Source organism: Cyprinodon variegatus, unplaced genomic scaffold, assembly GCF_000732505.1.
Source record: "Cyprinodon variegatus isolate N-32 unplaced genomic scaffold, C_variegatus-1.0 Scaffold11, whole genome shotgun sequence".
Lineage (NCBI taxonomy): Eukaryota > Metazoa > Chordata > Actinopteri > Cyprinodontiformes > Cyprinodontidae > Cyprinodon > Cyprinodon variegatus.
The window spans coordinates 948,839-971,078 of record NW_015150464.1 but is presented as its reverse complement, the minus strand read 5'-3'; the positions used below and the strand labels follow the sequence as shown (position 1 = coordinate 971,078).

At 39.6% G+C, this 22,240-nt stretch overlaps 2 protein-coding genes across 5 annotated transcripts in view; both read right to left on the bottom strand.

Annotated features, from left to right (window-relative positions):
• mypn (myopalladin) overlaps positions 1 to 16,561 on the bottom strand; it is a 33,444-nt gene extending 16,883 nt beyond the window's left edge. For all 4 annotated transcript variants that reach the window (XM_015380076.1, XM_015380082.1, XM_015380093.1 and 1 more), the window contains exons 1-10: positions 16,387 to 16,561; positions 12,516 to 13,580; positions 5,614 to 5,789; positions 5,481 to 5,532; positions 3,043 to 3,478; positions 2,857 to 2,931; positions 2,629 to 2,770; positions 1,993 to 2,016; positions 1,556 to 1,672; positions 816 to 1,476 (exon numbers count right to left, since the gene is read on the bottom strand). In XM_015380076.1, the coding sequence (XP_015235562.1) occupies positions 816 to 1,476; positions 1,556 to 1,672; positions 1,993 to 2,016; positions 2,629 to 2,770; positions 2,857 to 2,931; positions 3,043 to 3,478; positions 5,481 to 5,532; positions 5,614 to 5,789; positions 12,516 to 13,576 (2,744 nt within the window). In that variant the 5' untranslated portion in view covers positions 13,577 to 13,580; positions 16,387 to 16,561. The remainder of the gene's footprint in view (positions 1 to 815; positions 1,477 to 1,555; positions 1,673 to 1,992; positions 2,017 to 2,628; positions 2,771 to 2,856; positions 2,932 to 3,042; positions 3,479 to 5,480; positions 5,533 to 5,613; positions 5,790 to 12,515; positions 13,581 to 16,386) is intronic.
• Positions 16,562 to 19,916: 3,355 nt separating this feature from the next.
• LOC107088372 (CDK2-associated and cullin domain-containing protein 1-like) lies at positions 19,917 to 21,846 on the bottom strand. Its single transcript, XM_015380504.1, has 3 exons — positions 21,502 to 21,846; positions 21,274 to 21,412; positions 19,917 to 21,194 (listed from the first exon to the last, which is right to left on the bottom strand). Exons 1-3 carry the CDS (start codon positions 21,566 to 21,568, stop codon positions 21,155 to 21,157), a joined length of 246 nt encoding a protein of 81 aa, XP_015235990.1. The 5' UTR covers positions 21,569 to 21,846; the 3' UTR covers positions 19,917 to 21,154.
• Positions 21,847 to 22,240: the final 394 nt, after the last annotated feature.

The following is a 22,240-nucleotide window of genomic DNA, read 5'->3' as shown; positions in this document are numbered from 1 at the left end:
TATCACCATTCAGGTGGGGTTTTCAGGGTTCTGTGCAGTCTATATAGGGCAAAAAACATTTAGCGCTGATCCTATTTGACCAAAACACCATTTAAGGGGTTTCTAGCAGCTCCTCCCAAGATAATTAGTGCCTTATTCACTTATCTGATTATTGCTCTCCTTATCTTATAGATGTGCATTACCATGTATAGTGTTTTCTAAAAATAACAGTGAAGTTTAACTTTGTCGTTATGTAAAAAAGGCTCAAGAGGAGTGAATACTTTTGCAGAGCTATGTGTGTTTTATTCATGCAGTGAACCTGATTAAATATGGAGCATGCATGAGGAATACAGAGGTGTCCTTTTATGGAATCAACACAAACAGAACCACCTCGGCTGAAAATAAGATTCTCTTTCAATGTCGGTGGATTTTAGCTCTTCTTTATCACCTCTTTCTTGATTTTTTTTTTTTTTTTACAAGCAGTAAACTTTTATTTTAAACTGTAATCGTAAATTAAATTAAAAAACAGTAAAATAAAAATGTAACAACAGTTTTAATCCACATCGCTGCTATAAATGATAGAAATAAAAAGAAGCAAACTTACAAATAAAAAACTCCATCCTTTGTTTTAGAAAGCCTGAAGACCTGCATTTTCTGTCTGCATGTGAGAGTTTAAGAGCTTTAATGCTTATAGCTGCTGTCTGAGGGGGTGTCGGAGGAAACGACCGCCTCCTCTGCTGCTGTTACCACATCCCTCAGAGTCCCAGAAAAGACAGGACACTCTGGATCCCTGGTGAAAACACCCCCTACCCACACCCCCTCCTGGTTCTACTCACAGTTTGGGTTTGGCCAGCACTGGTGGAGGCTCTTTGCTGGACAGTTCCAGATTGAGGTCTTCATCAGAGTTGTGAGAGGTGTCCCCTTGTTCGTCCTCCTCATCCTCGGGGAGTTTGAAGTGCACTCGCAGGCCGACTCTGGAGCTGGAGCGGGAGTCTCTGTGGTTTGTCAGGGTGCCTGTTTTCAGGCAGGAGTTAGGCGGAGGGTCGGGCAAAGGGACCACACCAGAGCTGCCGTTAGGGGGGGTCAGGGCGGCCTTAGCATGGGGGCCTCGGTCTGAAGGTCCAGGCGCCTTCTGCTCAGACGTATTCACCACTGCAGGGGAAACAGTGAAGGGTCTTTGACTGGAGAAAATCTGCCTTTGGCTCTGGTGATCATGATGTGCTCCACTGGGTCCCTGCAGCTCCCGGTGGACGGAGGCTGCACTGAGGTTCAGGATGGAGGGTTCCAGACGGAGGGTGCTGGTGTTTAAAGGTTCCAGGCGTAACGTGCTGGAAACCAGCGGTTCAAGGCGGACGGTGCTGGCGTGGGGCTTGATGCTGCCACTCACTGTAACCTCTGGTTGACAGTTCACACCCGATGGGGTGAGCTCTTGGCTTCGGCGGGACTCTGACTGTAAGCCACTGAAAGGCCTCGCATGGGAGCTGCTGCTGCCATTGGCTGAAGAACAACACAGATTAAGATTTATAAGTTTAAATAAAAAAAAAGCACATCTTTCAATTTAAAGTGGAAGTTTTACCTTGGACCCTCAGAGCAGCAGTGCTGGATACTGTTCCATAATTGTTGTTGGCTGTGCAGGTAAACATCCCTGAATCCTCAGGAAAAACCTCAGCTATGACCAACGTGCATATTTCCTCTGCAAGAAAAAAGATTAAAAACCGTGCATGGTGTCAAACGGTTCAGCATTGCGTTTTTCTGTACACCATTGAGCCAGCAGTCAGTGTGCAGCTTCTGCAGGATGACCATATCAGCCATTGACGGGGGGATACCATATATGGTCCAGTTTGTGGGAATAGCAGCCCTGGCTTATGTTCAGAAGAAGAGCTTCGGCTGAGAACTTTAAACACTTCCCCAGTGGGCTTTGTTTACACCACAGCTTCTCTAACAGACAAACAGCTGCTTCGGTGCAGCAAACTATGGCGTTTCTGACCTACAGTGGTTGAATGAGACGTGTACCTGATTCCATCGGAGATCTGGGCTCTGAAACAAGAACAGACACCAACATTAGTTACACAAAATATCTGAAATGACATCCAAACTATGAGTTAATTCATTTATACTAAATAAAGAGATAATTTGAGTGGAATCATTAATATATATGACCTTCCCTTATTTAGTACTGCAGGTGTTTACAGTTTCTGCCCTTTCAGAGCTGCAACTTCTTGCCAAAGCAAAGATGTAATTTGTCAAGTTAGAAACAAAAAAAAGTAGAAGGAAAATTCAAATTGTTGACCATTTATTGCAAATTGAAATCTAATAAACTAACTAGATAAAATCCAGTTAGTTCGATAAAAAAAGGTTAGAATATCTCATGGAACCCTGTTCAAGACTTCATCTCAACACGGGGAGAGGAAGGACCGACAGCAAACTTCACAAAAATAAGATTTCAATTGGAGAGGAAACTTTTCTAAAATATTCCTACACTAAATTTTGCTGAAATCTTCAGCTTTAAACTGCTGAAGATCTTCCATAGGAGCATCAACGCTGTCAGAGATTTAGGGCCCCACAGAGAGTCGTTTTTTCAGCTTAAAGATTGGTTGTATCTTTCATATATAAGTTAAGGGACATGATGGCAAAAGAAGCAAAGCTTACTCTTCTGTAGGATTCGGAAGTCAGGAGAGTCCTCTATGAGTTTTCCCTCCCTGTACCAGTTGACCCGAGGGGATGGGACTCCTCTCACACGGGACTCCAGCACCACCAGCTGGCCTTCTGATGCGCTCAGGTCCTGCAGGCTCTTTAGGTACAAAACAGGATAAATTAAAAAACATAAAATAAATAATCTGTTTTCTTTGGTATGAACTGTGCCGGGAATTACACTACCTTTGTGAACACTGGGGCTGCCATGACAGGTTGTTCGTTTATTTCTTCTAAATGATGCTGGCTGATAGTTGAAGTCTGAGTCATAAAAGCACAAAAACATACAGAAAGATTTATTATTTAAGATTAAAATGAGGCTGGTTTGTATTTGTAGATGGAAAGCTATTAGTTTTTTTTTTTTTTTTTTACCTGCAGGTGGGAAGTTTGTGCTGCAGGTGACAGGATGGACGACACAGGCGGCGCCGTAGATGTGGCTTCAGCTGCCTGCTCCAGCTGCAGTGCTGAAAGGACCGGGACAGCTGCTGATGCAGACTGAGTTTCTGTATGTTCTGTTCCCCCTGCTGAGGTTGGAAACACCTGCTCAGGTAGGACTGTCTGCTCCTCCTCAGCAGGAGGAACCAGGGACACTTTGGAGAGCTCTGGCACTTGGAGAATAATGGCAGATGTCCGGACTGGTAGAGAAACTTGTGGAGCAGTGAGGGTATGTTCTAATGAAAGTTCCTCCTGTGGTTGGGCCGGGGGCGCAGCAGGTGGCGGTGCTGCAGAGCCGCCCTCCTTCGCAGGTGGAGTTTGGTTTGATGGTTGGGGTAAAGATGGAGATGACTTTGCTGGTTTTCGCTGCAGCCTTTGAACAGCAGAGATAAAAGACAAAAGTAGAATAGATACAACCCATCAACAGATTTGTTAATAAGTTTTAACATTAATTTATCTTAAAAGAAAGACTTTGATGCAGAATTTCACAATGATCACATACATGCTCTAAAAAATTTAAGGTAAACATTATTATTGCAAATATAGAACACATTTTGTTAATGGGAATTTGAAAACAAATTGAATCAAAAACAAGTTTTGAGAGAATTTTTTTAAAATTTCTATTTATTTATTTATTAAATCTACTGTTTTTATTTATTTTTCAGTTTTTTTTTATTGTTTTATTTCTCAGTCTGAAGTTTTATATCAAAACTATTAAACTTTTCTAAAGTTTTATTAAAACTGATTAAAATTGTATTCTTTCCAAATGATTTTTTCTAGATCACATTTTCTTCACTTCTGGAAGCAGGAATGTTTTCCTCTGGAGTGAAAAGGACGTTAGCGGCTAAAGTTTTATTGGTGCGGATCAGGATCAAGTGTTTTCATTGGTCTTAAAGTGAAGAGAAACTGAATCTAAAAATCATAAATAAAAAGAAAATAATGGGAAAAAAATTCAATTATAAAAGATAGAATCAGTGGAAAAAGATAAATACAATTTTGCAAATAAGGCTTAAAAAAATGTGTTTAAAGAAAATAATTAGTTACTCCTTTCTTACGGAATGACTGCGATCTGGATGACTGAGAATCTTCATCAGCGAAATTAATTACTCTAAAAAAAAAATCTAGGTTGTTAATCTTTTCAGTTCATCTCCTTCTACTAATCATATAAAAGAGGCCAGGGCTTCTGATACACTAGTCGACATTTCAGATGAGATGTGGAATTTGAGTCTGTCAAGGATCAAAACCTGTTCCATTAATTCCAGATTGCAACTTATTCAATTCAAGGTTATCCATCGTTTGCACTTTTCTAAAACCAAACTTAATAAGCTGTTTCCCAGTGTCTCTCCTATTTGTGACAAATGTAAATCAGACAATGGGACTTTGGGTCATATGTTTTGCTCTTGCCCTGAGCTTATGGACTTTTGGTACAGAATATTTAAATTTTATAGTAACGCTTATGGCAAAGTTCTATATCCGGAAAAGCATTTGATAATTCTGGGTTGCTCTAAATTCTCTGTTACTCTTCCCATGTCTCTGCAGCAGGCTCTAATGTTTGGTTTGGTGATTGCAAAACGGGTTATTCTGAGGGAATGGAAATCCTCTACACCTCCATGCTTTAAGAAATGGCTCAATGATATGGTGTCCTGTATCTATCCCGAAGAAATTCGATACTCTTTGTCAGACAATCATGATACGTTCCTAGATGTGTGGGGTCCTTTTAATAGACATATTCAAAATAATGGGTTAAAATGACTCTTTTCTGGCCTTTTTTTTTTATTCTTTTTTTTATTATTTATTATTATATCAATACTGTCATCCTTTATTACACTCTTCTTTTTATTGATATCCCATGTTTTATGTTGATCCACTTGTTACAATGTCTGCAGAATTATTTGTTGTCCTCTCTGCCTCTGCCTCGTGCTTTAATATGCTCTATTATTATAATAATAATATAATTATTCTCTTATCAGTTCTTCAATTTGCTGACACTGTTTTGTCTTGTTTTTTTTGTTTTTGTTGTACTTGTTTACTGTTTTGCTGTATTTTATTTTTTTTCCTCTTTTTTGTCTTGTCCGTTTAACTCTGAAAATGCATTAAAAAAAATAAATAATAATAAAAAAAATCTAGGTTAAAATGTGTTTCAGGGTTTCATTTCTGGATTACATTTTTCAAATTTCAATTTAAAATGTTTTTATTTTTTTTTATTCCCATTTACAAAATCTGTTCTTTGTTTGCAAAAATAATGGAACAAAATTTACTCCATAAAAACATTCACACAGAGGCACAATTCATTCAACTTGTGCACCGATTTCCTTTTTTTTTTTTACTTTTAATTCAACTTTAAAAAAGTAAAAAGAAATTTGCTAGAAACTCACTGGGCTACATGTTCAAAGCACTGTTCGGCCTCAGAGTCTGAAGAGGAAGCACCTGAGGGATTAAACAGAAATGTGGATCAGGCTCTGAGGGGCCGGTGGGATGAAACATTAACACAGGAAACATAAGCCTCACCTTCAACGTATATCTCAGCCGACGTGGAGTCCGTCCCATAGACATTAGAAGCAAAGCAGGAGTAGCGTCCGGTGTCTTCCTCAAACGCCTCTGCGATGATGAGAGAGTGCAGCTCGCCGTCTGTGATGATCTGAATGTCGGGGCTGTTTTCCAGCTCCTTTCCCTCACAAAACCACCTGGAAGTCAGTAGAAACAAAGATGTAATCCTATTCATCTCTACCTATAACTACAGTGTTGGAAAGCAACCCAAACAAAGATCATTTTGCAAATTATAATCCTAAAGAATTGTTGCATTTATTTATATTCAGATATTTTTACTCTGATATATCTGATTAAAATCCAGTGCAACCTTTTATGATCTTTTTTTTTTTTATTTCAATATGAATCCAGATGTTCTTTACTGGCTGGTTGGAGAACAAGTCCAGAAAAAGGAGGGGGGTGGAGTTGTGGAGAACTTTAATGCAGAATTTCGGTTGTAAACAACTCACAAAGATAATCCATCATCTGAACCCCTAGCGGGACCAGACAGATCCACACTCTTCTGGAAAATTCAGCTGACAGGATCACTATTATTCACCACAAACCTGGGCTTTATGGTAAGGGGCTGAGAAGAAAGTCTAATATCCCACAAACCATGTAGGAAACAAGGCCCAATAAATTTTGGGATTTCTCAGTGTAATTTAGTTTTGTTTTGTTCTGACTATATTTTTTCTTCAATTGACCCAGTTATTGTTTGTTAATTTATTGGGTTTAACAATGCTCTTTTTATTACTTCTTATTCTTTAATTAGTTATTTTCATTAGTCCATTTTTAGTTTTTTCAGACCTTGATTTATTTTAAGGTGAAAAGGCCAAAGTATTGTATTTATATAATTCTGTATATAAAAAAAATAAAAACTTAACACAATAGACTATTTGCAGGAAAAAAAACTGGTTCAATTACAGCTCTCTTTAATTGTGGGGAAACAAAATCTACATTTTTGCAAATATTTGCAAAGCTTATAAAAAATACGGCTAAACAAAAACAGTAAAGGGTTTATGGCTGTAATTTCACTATTCTTTAGTTTTATTAACACACAAAAACGATCATTTTTCCTTTTTAATTAAAGATTGTATTCATTTCAAATAATGTTTTCTTCATTTCACTGTTTTAATGTTTTGTTTTGTTTTAATTAACCGTAATAACTCTGGTAGGGACACACAAACACCTGGAAAAAGTTACGTTTTACTCAAGAGACGTTCCATTTGAACTTTTTGTCCATGTCTGGCTTCAGCAGGGTCTGAGATTGTGGTCTGAGACGACTGAAAGATGAAGCGAGCTAAATACAAGACAATCCTGGAAGGTAACCTGTTAGATGCAGCAGAGGATCAGGGAGGAGGTTCACCCTCCAGCAGGATCAGCTGTTATGTTGAAGTTTTAGATCTTTTGCTTTTACCCTATTTTGTTTGTTCGTCCTCCTCTGTGGTCCATTTTTCAGAAATTCAACTTTTCATCGTATGCCAATGACATTCATGTTTATCCTCCATCAAAATCAAGGAAATTAAGATTTTGCTGAGAAGTTTAGCAGACATGAGAGTCTAGATATCACAAAACTGTCTTTATTTAAGTGATAAAAAGTCATTTGTTTGTTAAATCAGACCTGCTGACAGGATGCAGCAGCGCTGATGGACCACTGGACGCTTCTGTCAGGAATTTTGCTGTGATCCTTGATTCAGATTTCAATAAATCAGTCAGTGCAGTCGTCAAGTCTGGCTTTCATCATATAAGACTTAATAGTAAAGTCAATGATTATCCTTCTCTATAAACACTAAGAAAATTATTAATGCATGATTGCCTTTTTCAACGGGACCAGCAACACTTCCTTTTTAGTGACAGTGACTGGTCAACTCTTCAACATCTTCAGCTGGCTTAGAAATCAACCGGTCGTCTGCTTACAAGACCACATAATTTTGTATTCCCTTCACTTTTTGCACCAAAATCTCAACCAAGAACTCTGTAAACCAAAAGCTGTTTTTGTTGGACTCAGCTTGTGATCATGGATGACAGAACTCTGTCAGTCATTGGTCTGATATCTCAAATCTGTTGTTGCACCGATGCCATTTTTTGTCCCCAATACCGATACCCGATACCTGGCTGTACAGTATTAGCCGATACCGATACCATGCTGATACCATCTGTTTGAAATTGATGTGTGTGTGTATATGAAGAACATACTACTTGGCTTTAAAATAATTTCCATCATGGCTTTGTCAAGCTGCTGCCTACCTTTGTGAAGCAGGAAAAAGACTAATACAAAGTGAATCCAGTAGAACTTTTTATTGCCTTCCTGGAATGGGTGACAATAGTTGAACAAACTTTTGGCTCTCAAAATGGTATCAGTGCCCTATTTGTTGGTACTCGCCGATACCGATACTGATACCACCATTTTAGTGCTGGATAAGGGCCCTGTTCGATACTGGTATCGGTATCGTTGCAGCACTAGCTGTTACTTTAAAGTTTAATGTTTACTTGGTTTTAAATCTCTTTCAAACTTGCTTTGTATTTCATAGAGCATCACATCAGTCATTATTTCTTTGTCTTTCATTGGTGGTTTTATTAAAATAACTAATAAAATAAATAAATTGAACTTTATTGATTTTAGATTGACAAAATTAACTCTCCGTATTTAACCCATCCCCCCATTTTGCAGCAATCTCGGAGCAATCGGGGGTTTAGGGTCTTGCTCAGAGAGCCAGAGTGGCAGTCTACAGGAGTGGGTTTTAAACTCACAACCTCAGGACTCCATGCCTTCTGCCCTAACCACTAGGCCGCCACTCCCCAAGTACTTGTTTTTATTCTTATTGCTTTTAAAACTGTTATTTTTATGTTCTAGTCCTTATTTTATTCACATGAAGAGCCAGAAAGCCTTTTCTTAAAGCATTTTATAAATGAATAAATTAATGATAACAATGAGATCAATGTCTGTCCCGTAGGTCCAACAGTCATTTACGTTTTAGTTGATGCTCCATAATTCCTCATTAAAATCATTGCATTACTTCAATCATTCATTTGTTGTCATCAATGGGTGCTGGGAAACACTTAAAATGTGCAGGAAAGCGACTCGTGATGACTGATCAAAACATTGACTTGTGCTTGAATGGCTCAGTTAAAGTCCAGCTGCAAATGTAAGAGAGAAATCCAAATGGATGTTCTGCATCCAATCTTTTGGAGAGAAGAACAGGCAAGGTTATCTGCATGTGCAAAAGCTGTTGGAGATACAAACAAAAATGCAGCTTCAACATTTGCAAAAGGTGTTTCCTCTAAATATTGACTCTGGAACACTTTATTGATTTCCATATTTTTATAAACATGTATCTTTTTCCTTCCACTTTACGACTGCAACACTTTGCATTTCTTTATCCCAATAAGTCAAACTTAAAATTAGTCTTTGTGTCTCTTTTATGTTCCTCTTTTACTATTTCTGGTTTACTACATCTGCCTGCAAGAAGTAGATTTTAATGAGTGAGTTTTACCTCTTTCCTTTAACACCCGTAAGAGAACAAGCATCATCGACTCAACTTAGATCTGAGTCTGTTCCAACAATTAAAGCGGAAATGAAAAACAGAAATAAAGACTCCTGCAGTGATGTCCTTCATGTGTTTTCTAACATAGAACCAAAGCACCAGAAAACCAAAGGTTCTACAAAAAATCTAATCTTAACAGTAAACATCAAACTCCTCCGTCCAGATCAGCAACATACCTCTACGTCAGCGTGTGTCTATTTTCAGAGGATGAGGCTTTGATACTTCATAAAATCCAACCAATGGCCAAACAAGAAGAGAGTGATGCATTACTGTCGGCGTCATCGCTGAGCCATAAATCTATCCCCGCAAAACCAGACAGCGTGAGCTCTAGATTTCATCTCAGCTTTGATTGCTCTGTTGTCAGTTCTGGAGGAGAAAAGCCCCTCCTCAGGGATTTAAATCCCTAAGCAACAGCTGGAATGTTCTGTTCGGTGCTCCGCCTGGCCCGAGCCGAGCCACTTCTGATGAGTAAGGGGCTAAATTGAAAGCATGAGTAGTAGAGGAGGTGGCGGTCGGCCCATGAAGGCAAAGACCCGGCCTCGCTGCACCTGTCCGGGCTATTTTTCCTCCTGAGATCAGAACCAGAGAGGAGGTTTCCTCTGGAGCCTGAGATATCCGACTCACTGACCTTACGCACAACACTAAACATAGAATCAGAGCACACACAATGCTGCATGCAGACACACAACACAGCATTTTACAACCCTAGGAACCTGAATCCTATACCTTAGCTCCTTCAAATAAGTCACAGCTGAAGGTAGAAACACTGCAAACATCACATTATAAGGAAATAGCTTCTACTATGAACCTCAGGTGTGAAAAAGAGGTGACATGAATGGCAGCAGGACATGATCAGGTCAGCATAAGCTTACAAAGGAATCGTCTTTGCAAAAACCAGCAAATAATCTCACCAAGTGCGTCACAGTTCCGTCAAGAGCTCAGCCGGTCCCATTATCAGACAGGACTACAGCTCGTGTTGCCAGTCCGGTCTAAAAATGGCCAGGAGCTACATTCTCCACGGACAAGTATAAGTTAGAGGCTCAACAATGTTCAGAAGGACTAACAAGCACATGCCCCCTATACTGACGGCTCAGCTGCTGCCTTTGTTGCTCTGGGAGGGAACCAGCAGGTCCAACAACACCGGTATGAACAGGAAGAAGGAAAACGGTAAATCAACTGAATGCAAAGTAAGAAATCATCCCATCACATGTTGGCACATTCAGGTTTTACCCCCCTCAGCACACAAACACACACTCCCACCATTCAGAACCAGCTGTTGGCCATCATCACTTGTCTGTTCTGTCAGCAGGGCCCTAGAACACACAGCATCCTTCGTCCTGGCTCCTAATCTATGCAGAGCTTTGTACATATTCAGAGGTATCTGAGCCTCAGCCGACGCAACATTTTAAACGACTCTCCAGATCTCCACAAAACCATCTTTCCTCAAGGTGACTGGGTGTTTACATTCATACGACACCTGATAAGTGGCACAAAGCTTAACGACATCTGCAGTCGATTGTTTCTTAACAGCAAAATTACCTTAAAGTAGACCAGGAAGTATCTGTGTGACTTCATTAGACTTCAAAGCAGTAAAGAAACAAACACCCTCTCTTATTCCTCATTCATTTGCAGTCAGATATAAAAGAAATCTTATCTTCTTATGAGAAGATTCTACTCAAAATAAGTTCAATAACAATTGAACTTGGTAAGTCTTCTTGTTTTGAGAATGTTTATCATAATTTCAACATAGGCTAAGATCAGAGATGGGAAGTAACAAAGTACAAATACTTCGTTACTGTACTCAAGTAGATTTTTCTGATATTTTTACTTTACTTCACTACTTATTTTTATGGCGATTTTTTACTTCTACTCCTTACATTTTTACACAAATATCTGTACTTTCTACTCCTTACATTTTAAAAAATTGGCTCGTTACTTTAGTTTTGAATCATTTCAATGGAGTTACCGTTATTATTTTTCACGTCATCAATACCAAATTCAATCTAATTGGATGGGAATCTACGTTGCATTTGACGCACCACTACAAGATGAATCGACAGATTCTGCGGTATTCATTGGCGGCAAATCATTGCAGCTTGGTGGCGGTGGCGTTAGCATAGTAGCATGGACGACGAGATGATTGAAAATGAACACAACGGAGATCTAGTCCTATTGGCAGACATCCATTTAAAATGTAGGCAACGGCATGAAAAAAGTGGTTTCTACTTTTACTTTTATACTTTAAGTAAATTTACAAGCCTGTACTTTGTTACTTTTACTTGAGTAAAGAAGTTTAATCAGTATTTCCACTTTTACCGGAGTATTTTTTAACACAAGTATCTGTACTTTTACTCAAGTATGGAAAGTGAGTACTTTTGCCATCTCTGGCTAAGATAGTAAGACTTGTTTAGAGGGACCATTTTTGCAGTGTAAGCATTTGATTCCTCACCACACAGAGTGTTTATGGATCCATGCATATCAGCTATAAACACCTCACATCAGCTCTTTAAGTGTATTATTCACACTTGCATAGGGACCCTTTTTATCCTTCTGTGTCATTCTATCTCTATTCTCCCACTCTGCAGAATCTTTTGGTTCAATCTCTAATGTTCTGCTCTCTTTGCTTTTCTCATAGTAGCTCTTGTTTGGCTGTGACTACATCCTGGAGAGAAATATCAGCTGTGCTGCTGCCATCAACACCTTTGTTTATAGATGTTGAAATACAGCCTGTTTTTTCAGTGTAGTCCTGTTTCTCTGACTGGCTGGATGTGCTCTCTTCATCCTCTGACATGCCTGGCTGTGTGTTTCCTGGCGCCTTTTACAGTTGCTTTTTGTGTCTCTGCTTCTGTCTCCTTGAATCCCAGTCGGCCTCGGCAGATGGCCGCTCACACTGAGCCTGTTTCTGCTGGAGGTTTCTTCCTGTTCAAAGGGAGTTTTTCCTCTTCACTGTTGCTACAATCATGCTTAGTGTGAGGGATTGCCTTCGAGTCAATGAGTCGATGCAATCAACTGGTTTTCCTTAGATAAAAAACTTTAAATCAAATTGTCTGTATGATCTGGTAAACTGTAAAGTGCCTTGAGGTGACGTGTTGTGAATTGGCGCTATAGAAATAAGATTAATTGAACTTATCCATAAAAGCACTTTTATTCATTCTGACATCTCCACCAGAAAGAGCCAGACCAAATAGTTCTCTGTTGACTTCATTGAAGACAAGTATGACCCAAAGAAACACCTTATTTACTCAAACACTTCTGACACCAAACATACCAGCAGAACTAACTAAAACTTAAAGCATTAAAAGGGAACTTAAAGAAGTTTAATTGATTTTTATTTCTTACCGGACTTCTGGCACAGGATACCCCCTTACGATGCAATCTAGCTGGACCTTGGTACCTTCAGGAACCTCCCTGCTCTTCAGCTTTTGGATGAAATGGGGGGGCTCACACGCTGACTCTCCTTGATGTGGACTCTCTGTCAGTACAAGACGTTCATCTACATCCCCTATTTCCTGAGTAACACTGTCAAACTGCTCTTCTTTAGGAACACCGGAGTCCTGGAACTCCAAACTCCCCAAGTCCTGATCTACCACAGGTTGGTTGACCACTGCTGGGGTAGGTTTCTCTTGCTCCATCTCCACAGGCCGGATGGTACGCTCCCTGCTGTCTGAGCTGATGGGATAAACCACATCATCGGTTTGGCTTTTGCTCTGGTTCCTGCTCCTGTGGGCCTTGCAAGTTCTTGGTCGGACCCGTTTGGAGCTGTTGGCCTTGAAGAGTGAAGACAGCTCCTCGATAAAGTCTGCTGCCTTATTGAGGAACTCTTTCTTGGACTGGGTCTCCGGTCCATAAGGGGTGCCTCTAGCTGAACTGTTGCGTTCCTTATATGCCTCAGTTCCGTCCACACTGTTCCTCACCATGTTGTCTTGCCTGTTGTGCATCTTTTTGTCGGATGTAAGCAATGTGGACGTAGAAGCAGGAGGAGCAGAAAAAGAGGCAGGCGAGTGGTCTGAGACTGGAACGGCAGAAGGTGTGGATAAAGAAACGGAGGCTGAGGAGAGGTGGTTGATGGAGTCACTGGTGGAGGTGGTTACCGGCTTCACCAAGACCTTAACATCCCCTGTCTGCTCAAGGGTCTCATGTCCAATGGCCTGCCGGGCCAAGTTCACACTCTTATCCAGCTCCTCTTGGCTGAGGAAAGCTGACAGATCTGGGAACTGTGCGTCATTGTGTCCCACGGCTTCCTCTCCTTTACCTCTGAGGGAGCCGTAAATCTGAAGGCGGGAGGGAGAGGCATCAGAGCGACTCGTCTCGCTGTGGCGATGCTGGGCTCTGGCCTCTGCAACGTAGCTCACTCTTAACAGCTGGGACAGGGACGGTGGCTGCTCCGTGTTATCTTCCATGATGCTGAAAAAAAGCACAAGATTTTCAGTTACCTTGCATACAAAAGAATGTATATATGATTCCATAACAAAGACACAAGGAATTAGCAAGCATGCTAACTGTTGTGTTCAACGTTCCAAAGATGAAAATCAGAAAAAGTCCCGTATGGTGTCCATATTTTACTTTTTCACATTTTCTAACATTGAAACCATAAACTTAGTCATTTGGCCTAGTGGTAGAGGCTACAGTCCACTGGGACCTTTGCAATATCTCTGCTTCGGTTTCCAAGTAAGACAACTATTGAGGCAAAATCTAACAAAACTTTAAAGGGTTTTATTGGGCTCTTAATTTACCAATAAAAAGTACCACTATATTGAAGTGGGAGAAAATTGCAATCACAGCAAAGTGTTTTGGAGTATGTTTCTAATATCTTTTCTAATCCAAATCCAGGATTATTTTCCTTTTCTTCTTGGCAAACAAGCTCAAGATCAGTCCAATAATAGACCCAGAACCCAGGGCTTTGACTAGACCATTCTTGAACTTTAATATTCTTTTATCTAAACTACACCACTTAAGCGTTAGGTTGTCCTGTTGGAAGATGAACCTTTTACAGCCTTCAAAGGCACATTTCTTCCAGCAATTTTCCTAAACATTTTAACAATCTTCTCTATCCCTGGTGAAGAAAATCTTCCCTACAGAATGTCAGCTTGCCCAGAATATTCAAAGTCAGGGGTGGAAGGAAAATAAAGGGCCCATGTAGCGCATCCTCACCACTATAGAGAACACTTTAGCTTGCTCTTTGGCTCCTGAGATGGCAGTTTAGCATGCATTTTTCAGCAATTTCATCACTTCTCTGCTCCCTCTGAAGCACTGTTATGTTTTAGTGCCATCTTGTTTTGCACTATATTGTGTTGAGGTGCCGGTGGAAAAAAAAAAAAAGACTAAAGACCAGATGTTTATTCTGGTCTTTAGTCTTTTTTATTTTTAAGATGATAAGTCTTTTAGTCCTTTGTTTATCATTTGTTTTTTCTGCTTGATGCATCAAACAGATGTGTGACTAATGTCTGCAGTGCTATTGATTATGTTTGAAATATTTTATAGAGCCTGAATACCCATTTATACTAGATATTAATATTAAATCATATATTTCTTTAGAAATATTTTTTCAAATTATTGTAAATATCAAGTCAACAGTTAGCAGAGTGCATGCTCTCTCCATGTTTTTGTTGGTTCCATTCAGGTATTTCAACTTCCTCCCACAGTCTGAAAACATGACTGTTTGGTCAACTGGTTGAGCTACTATAGAATTTATAAGCTGCTTTATCCCCCATACTTTACAGACCTTTAAAATAGGTAATTATCAAGAAGCACAATAAATATATATTATTGTCGATTGCTTTTAGTAAAACAAAATTGGAAAATTGTTGCAGGTATTTGTATTGAACTCCCCAAAATGAAACAGGCTAAAGACTTCTTGAGACTTCAGCATTTTTTCCCCAAGGAATTACCTTTTCTTTAGCTCCACACATCTTGATATTAACTCTGACAAGCTATCCTCCCTCAGCATGATGCTTCCTCTGCCATATTTCAACATAAGAGTGGAGTTTTCATGGTAGTTTGCAGCATTAGTTTTCCATATTTAATCTGACTCAGCAGGTCGGATGTGTATTTTCGCTACTTGTGGTAAATTGCAAACAGAACTTTGTAGGTTCCTCTAGCTTTGGAAGATCTGGGACATTCTTTTGTTGTTTTCTTTATTTTCTTATAGTTTTTTCTCTCTAAAGCCTTCACAGAAAACCTGGACATATACAGATAACAAATCAGATACAGGTTACAAATAAGGGGATTTCTAAAGACAATTAGTTTTGCTGGATTTAATCTAGAGGAACCAGAATAAAAAAAGGCTGGAATAGATGAAACGATGGTTTTAATTTGTTGAAAATAAATGAGAATCGAAGGAATTTTGTGTCAGATTACTCCAACCTTACATGTCATAGTTTGCTGTAACAAAGTGATAGAAAATGGAAAAAGTCGAAGGGCTATGAGCATATTTGTGAGGCGCTATTAGAGGTGATGCGACACATTAATCTTGTAATTTACATTAAGTCTCGACAACCTGATGAAATGAAGACGTGTAGCAAAAATAGTATTTTATTTTAGCCCAAGCAGAGCCTTTCTCAGGCCTGTGCCGGGTATCATGTTCCTGACACCTGATAGGATGGGAAACAGGCACGTTCTCTGTCCCCTGCGTCCACCTCGGACTGACACCTAGAAGCCGTCTCAAATATTCACAAGCATGAGGCAGGTTATAAAATACAGACAGTCTGACAATCAAAAATCAGTGCAATTAAGAGGAGGAGTGATGCCCTTCCAACAGGCCCTGGGGCTGCAGCTGTTGTGTACATTAATACCTTGCAAACAGGCTCTTAGGCCACCGCGTCACATCTAATAATAGCAAGGGGGGCGGTCAGTTTACAAGAAGAAAATCAACACAAAAAAAGCAATACATCTAATGCTTTGGCTCTGATTTTGATCAACTACAATAGGGATTTATTCTAATTCAACAGAACTATAATTAGCAGTAATGGGACCCTGCTGAGAGTTATAACACACCCCACAGAGGAGTAGGCCCTGGCCCCCATGCAGCAACACACATCCTGGCAGGCTGAGATAATTTGATTACACAGGGGGCACAGCGGGGAAGCAAAAATAGAGCCAAGCTTGTTTGAGAGTTTCTGAGGCAGCCCACCGAATATGAGGCCAACAGCACAAGATAAGCCCACAGGCACAATGTGAGCGACTAAACAAGAGGGGGGCGGGTCAGTTTTACCTTCAGAATAGACCCAGCTGGCCTCTGTGCACCTGTGCTGGTTGGGAGGGGGTGGGAGGCGGGGCAGAGTCCCAGTCTTCCTGCTGCAGCCACCTGGAGAAATCCTGGACACAGGAAGCTGCTCTCTGCCACACAACAAACCCTGAAGTTTGCTGGAAAAGGAACAGCAGAGTAGCTACGGTAACCCGTCACCGGCAAACGTAGCAACATTTGTCAGCACGGGGGCTGCAGGGTTATTTTGGGGCGGACTGACCCATGTGCCTGGGTGGCGTTCCTCCTCATTGGCCAGAAGGGTAGGGGGGAGGTATAGCAGTGGGGTGGGGGTCGGGGGGGTCATGCTGTAAAGGGTGGTCTGTCCCAGACCTCTGAACCACCGGACTGGAAGATCCCAGATCAGAGTTCCCACACACACTGCAAGTCACAATTCAACCCATGTTTATAGATGTTGGAGATCAACCTGTTTTTCCAGTGTAGTCCTGTTTCTCTGACCGTGACTGGCTGGATGTGCTCTCTTCATCCTCTGACATGGGAGCTGGCTCAGAGCTCGTCTGCCTGGCTGTGTGTTTCCTGGACGGGGCCGCCTTTTACAGATGCTTTTTGTATCTCTGCTTCTGTCTCCTCAACCCCAGTCGGCCTCAGCAGATGGCCGCTCACACTGAGTTTTTCCTCTCCACTGTCGCTACAAACATGCTTAGTTTGAGGGATTGCCTTCGAGTCAATGAGTCGATGCAATCAACTGGTTTTCCTTAGATAGAAAACTTTGAATTAATCTGACTGGATGATCTGGTGAACTGTAAAGTACCTTGAGATGACATGTGTTGTGACCCTTAGCAAAAAGTAGTTTATTCAAGTATACTAAAAGTGCACTAATTTCATACTTAAAATCAGGCAGTGCGCTTAGAGTTTACTTATTCTAACCAATATTTCATTTACTTAGCAATAGTAAAGTCAAGTGTACTTGTCTATACTATTGTTTACATTTATTGTTTACTAAAGTATACTTTAAGTATACTTTAGTAAACTTCAAAAATGTCCAAATTTAGTTCGAAGAAGTATTACTTTAGTAATACTTCAAGTACACTAAAAGTACATTGTTCGTTATACTTTGTAAACTTATACTTATACTTAAATATTCTTAATAGAATTTACTTCAAGTATACTACTTTTTGCTAAGGGGAATTGGTGCTATAGAAATAATCTGGAAAAAAAAAAAATTATTTGAACCCATTCAAGACTCCATCTCCCAGAATTCCCAGTTCAAAAACTTAGGGATGGATGGATGATAACTGGATAGATTGTCCTGAGCTATCTCTATAGTTATGCTGTTATATACTTATTCTGCTGGAGGACATAGGGACGACCTTTCATCATTCTGCTTCATTCTAGCTCTATTCTCCCATTCTGCTGTATTTATTAGTTCAAACAACAACTTTACGATCTCTCTGCTTTTTCTTGTCATAGTAGCTTCATTTTATCGGTTCCTCCTTGATTGAGAAGCCATCCTGGAAAGAAATATCAGCTGGGCTGCTGCCTTTAACACCTTTGTTTATTGATGATAGAGTAAGGCCTTTAGTCCTGTTTTGCTCAGCCTTTAGTGTGTGAAACTGTATGTTCTTTCATTTATCTCATTGCCATGAAAACTGTTCAGAGCTCGTCTGATTAACTGTTCTTTCCCAGACAGAGCCACCTGTGGTGATAGTTTAGAGTTATCTTTTATAACAAAGAAAGTATTTATGGACCAGTTCTTCTATGTTCCTTTTGTACGTCTGCTTTTCTCCAGGAAAAAGTTTTTGCCAATGAGCCTGGCTCTGCTGGAGGTTTCCTCTCCACTGTCACTGCATATATGCAAGGTGTGAGGGATTTCTGACATCAAAGATAAAATGCAAGCATTTATCGACTGTCAACACATGCTTCATCCAGGAGGAGCGAATCCAGCAAAGTCAATCACTTGATACAATCTGCTGTTTTTTTTCTTAGAAAACTTTGAACCAGTCTGACTGTATGATCTGGATGAATTGTCTCTGTAAAGTGCTATGTAAATAAACTGAATTGAACTGAAAAGATAAACTTATAAAAGGATGATCGGTGGATGGATAAATTAGATGAGTGCGTGAAAAGATGGATAATTATCTGTTAGGTTAAGATGTGGATGAAAAAAAAACTCATGGATAGATGAGTTTGATGAATGAGCGGCCGGAAGGGGAGAGGAATAATTCAACTTTGGACAGATTGATAGATGAAGCATTAATAGATGTGTAGATGGCTGGATGAAGTAGGCTTAGATTGACTGATGAAAGGAGAAATCAAAAACCCAGAAGAAGTGGCAAGGAATTCGGATCATTATCTGAAATTCACTTATAAAAAAATGGGTCTTAAAACATTTTCTCATTGCTTTTTTCCTCTAAACCGAAACCAGATGAGCGAAGGTCCAAACAGTTTAAGACTACCTATAGGAACCACTTTAGAATTCAACAGCAGACAGATCCCTCTGCAAACATTTCACAAACAGAAACTGCTCCAGGTGGATGTTTATTCAATGTTTCAGCGTGAATATCGGGTTGCATGTTGCAGGAAATAGCTAAATAGTTTACATCGTGCTCATCAGATGCAGCACTTTCACCCTTCAACTGCTCCATCAAGTAGTTTAATCAAACAAGTGTTTCTAGTCTCAATATCATTTTCGATCATAAAGAAAAACAAAAGACAGGAAGCAGCAAGCCTGAGCTTTTATTTACACTTAAAACAGTGTAGGAGCTGGAATCCAAACACATCTAGTCATCAGGTGTATTGCAGCCGTGACAAAAGCTAGTATAAACTGGCTTTAAAGCAACACCTTGTACACGTTATGAAAAGGCTGTACACATATTAATGCACATAAATGCATATTTGCATAATTTCTCATCAGATCCAAAAGACAGGATCTAAGATATCAAAAGTTAAGGTACATGAGATGTCTTCCAGCACTGATGTGTTTGACAGATCTTTTCTGGCACTCTGCGAATCATGCATGCGAGGCAAAAAAAACAAGTGTTGCACCAGTCAATCAGAAAGTGGTCAGAATCTTAATCTGCAGTTTAAACACTGATTTAAATAATCCATAAATGCATCGAAAATCAAAACTCCCATTTTCTCCAGTTACTTGACAAATTGAAAAAGTTATCAGCTGCATTTGGGCTCATCTAAATACATCATCGGTTACATTCTGTCTCACAAATAACATTTGAATGTTTTTAAGACATCTGGGGAAAAAAAAAAAGTTAATCATGGAAGTGATCACAGAATTAATAAGAACAAGCAAAGAAAAGGATTCAAAAGTCAGCCAGTTTTTCCCTGATTTGCTCCGACTGCTGATCAGCTGATTAAATGCTACAGAAATTATTTTCTTTCTTACTGTTCTTTAAATGCATCAAAACCCCAAACTTTTTCCTAACACACGATGATCAATCAGCATCTACTTTGTTGCTTTACTGCATAATCTGGGATTAATCCTGTAATTTTCTTCCTTTACTTTACCGACAGCTAAATCGATTGCAAAATACATGGCAAAGTACTTAAATTTATGCTAAAGTTGTTTTGTTTTTTAAATAATGAATACGTTTTTCAATTATGCAGGTTCACAAATTATAACAAGATTCTAACTTTTAGTGATTTGGATTCAGTAAACACAGAGTGATATTTTTCAAGCATTTATTTCTGTTAATTTGGATCAATTCTGCCAACAGCTCATAAAAAGCTGGAGAATTTAATTTAACACAGAGCCCAAGCTGCAAAGCCTCATTGTTAAAACAGCTGCTGTACTCAAAGGAAGGTTTAGTGGAAGGAAAAAGTGTGGTAGAAGATGCTCAGCAACAGGCATTACAGCAGGAATGCTTTAATTGCTCTTTTTAAAGGAACCTTAAATTGGGTTCCTGCTAGCAGTAAACCATAATCATCGAAAGAGAATAAATTATTTCACATGTATTACTCTGTGTTTATTGAATCAATTTAGCTCCATCTTAAGAATTTAATTACAGAAATAAGTTAATTGATATTTATTAAAATGCATCTGGGTGCATCAAGATCTCTGGGAATTCTAAGGTTAAATATTTAGGAAAGCAATGGCTTGGGAAACGTCTGATTGGTGCATCGTCAAGCACTAAAGATGCTTGTTTCAAACTGAAACGAAAACTCAAAGCTTGTTGGGGCAGAAGCAGCTGAAAGACAAAGTAAACAAACATCCTCTTTGGCATACAACTGTTATTTCCTAACAGTTTTCTTTTTTTGTGTAATGCAGTAAAGGCAACATAAGAGTAGAGCATTACAACAAAAATGAAAATTTTTTTGTGTATCTTGACTGTAACAGGTGGCTTGTGGGATTAAAACATTATCATTAGCAGCAACTGGAAAGTGTTGATTAGCTTCATCTGTAAATTAAAAAAAAAACAGCACAAGACACTTCCAGCAAGAAGTTTGGGAATGAAAAAGATTCACAGGATACCGATCAAAACGATGCATTCAGGTTCTCTTCCATCCCAGTAAGCAGATGCAACAACTGCATCCTGATGCATGGCAACCATAGAACCATTGTGAAGTCCGTTTTCCTTTCTCTCCATGCATCAAAAATAGGCTCCAACATTATTGTGTTTTTCACAGTGTTTTTGTGGCCTTGAGTCAACAGAGACGAACATGAGGCATTGTTGAATTTGTATTTAGTGCAGCGAGTGTGATAAAGATGTAGGAGGCACAGTAGAGTTCTGCAACAGATCCGAGGACGCCTTTTTTGTCGCCATCAGGAGTCTTCACTGGCACGTTTGCGGGATTGGTCCCCCCTGGGGACAGGAAAGATAAAGACCTTAGTGATTCTGGTGCAGACTGGAGAGTCGGAAACCAAAGCTGCGGGAAACCGACCGTGGGAAACCGTTCATGGAGAGCTCCATCTGCAGCTTCCGGTCATGGTCTGCGTAATCGGGCAGCCGAGATTCAACAGCAGGAGGGTGGATCTGCGGTATGAAGCTGGAGAAGAGGGCCGGAGCGAGCTGGGCCCACTCTGAAAGGACAAAAAATTATATTTATGGATCAGAAGGACTTTAAAGTATAAGAACTCCCCTATCTGATGTCCATTAACGCATACGTCACCTGGACATAGGCTGTAGAGGCCTTTAACCACACTGGCCATCGTGGATGGTTGAACTTGAAAGGGCATGGAGTGAGCTTTAATGAGCAGAGCTGGAAATAAATGAAAACGAAGTCTGAATGTGGTTCAGAGAGAAAAAAAAAAGCCAGAACATTGTAGGATGAGGTGTGTTTTACTTCTTTGATGTCTTGCTTAACAATAAACAGTTAAGCCGTTTGGTGGACAGCAGTAACATTACAACGCTAAAAGATATTTCTTCAATGCAAATGCTATTAACTTATCAAACAGAGCAAATTTTTATCTAATAAACCATTAATCCAAAATGATTTGGTTATTTGTTTAAATCATTTGCTCTGTTTCTGGCCTCAGAGCAGATAAAGAGCATCATGAAAACCAGCAGACAGGTCAGAGAGAAGGTTGCAGAGAAATTTAAAGGTCTAGAGGATGATCTTTTATTTCCAGGTGGATCATCTAAATAAGTTCACTGGAAAAAATCCAAATCTAGACAAGTCCTTTTTTCTTAAAATAAGTGCATTTGTTCTTGAATTGAGGAGATAAAAGAGACATATTGCCAACTGAACAAGACAACTTTGGTTTAAAATAAGAAAACGCAATTGCATTGTCTTATTTCAAGCGCATATTATCTAATTGTCTTATTTTAAGAGTAAAAATACTCATTCCATTGGCAAATTATCTCATTTACATACTCAAATCAAGGGTAAATACACTTAATTTGAGAAA